Genomic DNA, 4,140 nt, shown 5'->3' with positions numbered 1-4,140 from the left:
ATTACTGATCAGATCTTACTTCGATTTGCCATCCTTACTTTGCTCGTATCCAGTTATGTTTCCCCTGAACTAGTGTTATCATTCTTCAGTTCTATCTTTGTTTGGTGAATACTTTCTATTCTTTCATGTTCTTAAAGCTATTTGGGTTTCAAGAAATCTTCAATAGTTTCTGATCCAAGTTCTTCGGATTCTCTTCATGCTTCTTTCCCCAACATTTTCTTATAGAGTGTTCTACCACCCCACCCCTTATAAAGACTCTCTACAAGGACACATGAGCAAAATCTTTAGGGTTACACTTAGATGTTGTGTCCTCATGATATCAAATGTATCTATCATGGCTTACTGTCTCTTCTCATCGTCATCTCTATCAATCCACATATCTAGACGTGTACTTTTGTGTTTGTTTACATGCCAATGTGCATGATAGCTGCACTTTCGATGTATTGACACGGGTCTTATAAGCCCTAGTTGAGGTTTTATATGATGCTAATAAAATCTCAATCTCTCTCTCTCTCTCTCTCTCTCTCTCTCTCTCTCTCTCTCGCGCGCGCGCACGCGCACACACACACACACACATAAATCGGATACATTACAGACAGTTATTACTTGTTGGGTCCACAACGTACACAGACCTCTTATTTTTAGGTCTTTCATGAGGGTGTTCCAACTTCTAGATTATTCATGAAACAACTGTACTACTGTTTGATCTCATAGACCCTTCGGGTCTTTTGTAGACGTTAACAGAAATTCAATCTCTCTCTTCAAGGGTTCACAACCTGTCAAACATGCCTGCAGCTGTTACCATGGATTGCCCTTTCGTCAAATGATGCAGCTTCTCTGTTTCTGTTCTTGTTGGTAGACCTGTGTCTCCAGCAGCTGACGAAGCCACAGAAATTTCACAATTCCGGTCACCCACAATCGACTCATCTGATGATGGAATGTTCTCAGCCTTCACGTCAAGAGAACTGCTCTTCTCTACGTGCTGGACGTTCTCCAAGTTGGAGGGATTATTCTCTGCATTGGTCTTGGAAGCAGAAAGACTAGAGCTCAACAAATCTGATGCAAAGATGTTGGATCGGGCGCTGTTACTATGTGCAAGTGAAATTTTGTGAAGCAGCTCCGCAATATCGACGGGGGATCTAGAAGAATGGCTTGAGATATTGTTACCTGTGCTGATAGAGCTCACTGGACAATTATCTGGATCAAAATTCTTGGCCTTGACATGGCCTGCAAGGACGAGCCCTTGTTGGTTATCAAAGAAAAAAACCAATAGTAACATGCCACAGATAACGCTAAGTGAGCAGACAAAGAGAAGGCTGTACTGATGGTTATTTTGTGATGCTGTGGCAGTAGTCAGAATGAGCAAGGAAGCAAACCATGCACCAGCATGCTCACAGAAAGTTAAGAGGCTAAGAAGGGGGCCTTCATTGCCAATGGGGGTGAAATCGAGAAAGAGGATCCTCAAGTAAGAGCGAAGAAGGCTGACTGAAACACCATGCGTGCTGGCAGCAATGGCAAGGTGGAGAAAGGTGAGGTTAGTGCTGTGGACTGAAAGAAAGGAAATTGGCAAGGAAGACATCAAAAGGAGACATATGGCCATCATGGACCGATTGTAGAGGGAAAGACAGCATTGAATGAAGTGGGCAAGCGGAGCAAAAAAGGCACAGCTGATGAGGAAGAGAAAAGCCAGCCCAACTAAATGGAGGGCGCTCAAGCACATGTGATTGCTTGCCAAGAGATGGATAGCAAGCAGAATCCCCCAGCTCACCATTGAGCTTAAGAGCGCTAATATACCTGCAGATAGGACATAAGGCACCAGCTTTTGTGCTGCTAGTAGCCTAAAAACCTTCAATCTCCACCACCTCCTCCTGTCAACAGGGAATGCTGGCCCCTGCCGCATGCATCGAAGCCCGGCAGTGCAAGCCAACATTGTCCCCATCCCCCACCACAACCCTCCTAGTGTAATTGCGAGCCTTATGTCTCTAAATAGTCCTTTCCTCTTCATACCCTTCACAATCCATGCATACACAATACCTCCCAGTATTGTTGCTCCTAATACCCCGGCCACAGTACCTGATAATGAAAGACTGTTTGATACTCTGTGCCGTAACCACTGTTGCTTTGCCTGCTTCACGGTTTCTGTCTCCCCAAGCTTTGTCTCTTCTGATGCCTTTATCATCACTGCCAAATACCTGTTGTATGCTACTTCTGCTATCCCTGCCCCTGCCATAGCCAACATGAAAAGAACCGCTGCAAATGTGCACATGGATGAGGTACTTTCTGTCAAAAAGATGGCAAGCATGCAAGCAACTGCACCCGAGAAGCTACCCATAGCCATAACTTTTATTTGATGCCGTCCATAATCCACGTATGGGGAGAATATAGAGAGAGTCAAGGCCAGCACCAGGAGCCCTACTCCCCAAACTACTTGGAAGAAAGTAGAGGTGTTTAGGTTCAAGTTCCATATTCTCAAAGGCAGCACTGCGGCTGACCTGCACGAAACCACACATCATGACTGCATAAAAATAACATGTGATTATTCTCGATGTGGCAAACCTGCATGCAAACACACATCATGACTCCATAAAAATACATGTTAATATTTCAAAGCAACACAGAGAAGGCCACTAATGTCAGTCTGAAGGACAGGTGATGATGTGAAGGTATCTCCATAGGTAATCCATTTATGAACAAAATTGGGTATTGCAAAGAAGAAAAGATTAAAATAAATGAAAAATTACATGCAAATGGCCAAATCCAGGCTTCAAATCATATAGAGATATTTTTGGAAATTCAGGATTATCAAAATATATGGATTGAAAGGGATGAAAATTTTAAAATGAACGAAAATTTAATGGTAGGAAACAAATCAAGGCTATTTTTCTGAAAATTAAGGATTATCAAAATATTTCATGCAAGTGACCAAATCCAGGCTTCAAAATATATTTCTGCAAATTAGGGATTTCAAAGCAAGGAAGAGACGCCTACCCAATGGTGGTATTGAGGGTGCAGTGCTGCTGGCAAATGCGGTCGAAGCCAGGATTGCAGGGGCGGAGGGCTTGGTGGGCGGCGAGGGTTTGGATGAGGATAGGGAAGAGGAAGGGGTAGAGCAGGCGGTGGAAGGCGGAGGCGCCAAACTCGAAGAGAAGCCAGCCTAGCAGCTCGCGGCGCGTGACCTGGAGTTCCAAGGCCGCCTGGTACCTCAGGGCTTCAAGGCCCTGGATGTATCGCAGGCGCTCGCTGGAGGCCTGGGCGGGCTCCTGCGCCGGCGCCGGCGCTGGCGTTGGCGTTGGTCGAACTTCGGAGCCGCTCGTCATCCTGTTGGGTCACGGTCACACGCCCATATCGTCCCACGCCTGCTCAATTCTTCCACGTCTGTGTATGCGCGCTTGCGAGAGCACCTTTGTCTTCACCGCCTTCCACTTTTTTAATTTACCCCTCGGCATCAACGTCTCTTCTCTCTCTCTCTCTCTCTCTCTCTCTCTCTCATCTTTTCCTTTCAAAACCAAATAATTCTACTCTCTCTCTTCTTTCCCATGTAAAACAAAACAAAATACCTTTTTTTAAAAAACTCTGTCTCTCTCTCTTTCTCTCTCTTATAAAGGCCATGATACACCCGAGTTCAAGTCCCACCGTTGGTCGTATATGTCGTCGTGTTGCATTCTACCGACGTTAATACATCTCTCTCTCTCTCTCTCTCTCTCTCTAGAGCTCTTTAACTCTCTCAATCTCTCTTACTCTCTCTAACTATATCTATTTCTCTCTATCCAACACACAATCTCACTACTACATGTTAGCCTAATACCGGCGCTTATACCGACGTCATTGAACGGGGTCTAAAAAAGCCCCGTCATCATCGGTATAAACGCCGGTATACGCGCCGGAATCACGACGTCGGTATAAGCGTCGGGAAACAATACCGGCGCCTATACCGACGTCTCACCGGCGCTAATACCGACGGCTATTCCGGCGTCTATACCGGCTACTATACCAGCACTTATACCGGGGTGTATACCTGCCGACGTTCACCGGCATCTATACCGACGGCAGTATAGATATACTGGCAGATATACCTATGAATATACTGGTGTATATACCGGGGAATATACCGACGCTGTACCAGAAATTTTTTTTTGGGCA

General features: G+C 45.4%; 1 protein-coding gene across 4 annotated transcripts; it reads right to left on the bottom strand.

The window, feature by feature from the left end:
* Window positions 1-587: 587 nt before the first annotated feature.
* Window positions 588-3,405, bottom strand: LOC147608061 (uncharacterized). Of its 4 annotated transcripts, XM_086789998.1 has the most exons (4): window positions 2,989-3,405; window positions 2,074-2,492; window positions 1,168-1,227; window positions 588-1,056 (listed from the first exon to the last, which is right to left on the bottom strand). In XM_086789998.1, the coding sequence occupies exons 1-4, from the start codon at window positions 3,315-3,317 to the stop codon at window positions 770-772; spliced, it is 1,095 nt and encodes a 364-aa protein (XP_086646124.1). In that variant the 5' UTR covers window positions 3,318-3,405; the 3' UTR covers window positions 588-769. The 4 variants fall into 4 exon arrangements, with proteins under 4 accessions (XP_086646124.1, XP_086646122.1, XP_086646123.1 ...); XM_086789996.1 differs by having other exon boundaries at window positions 1,168-2,492; XM_086789997.1 differs by having other exon boundaries at window positions 588-1,227.
* Between the last annotated feature and the right edge of the window lie 735 nt (window positions 3,406-4,140).

The sequence above is a fragment of the Cibotium barometz genome, chromosome 54, assembly GCF_041138505.1.
Source record: "Cibotium barometz isolate CiBa-2024 chromosome 54, ASM4113850v1, whole genome shotgun sequence".
Taxonomy (NCBI): Eukaryota; Viridiplantae; Streptophyta; class Polypodiopsida; order Cyatheales; family Cibotiaceae; genus Cibotium; species Cibotium barometz.
Note: the sequence above shows the minus strand (reverse complement) of the source record. Positions and strands in the feature narration are given on the sequence as shown.

Bases quoted from the DNA above. Each gene is read 5' to 3' on its own strand.
- LOC147608061 (XM_086789995.1), bottom strand. From the start codon at position 3,317: ATGACGAGCGGCTCCGAAGTTCGACCAACGCCAACGCCAGCGCCGGCG. The intron at 2,493-2,988 runs GTAGGCGTCTCT...GGTTTCGTGCAG, and splicing joins ACCCTCAATACCACCATTGG to GTCAGCCGCAGTGCTGCCTT.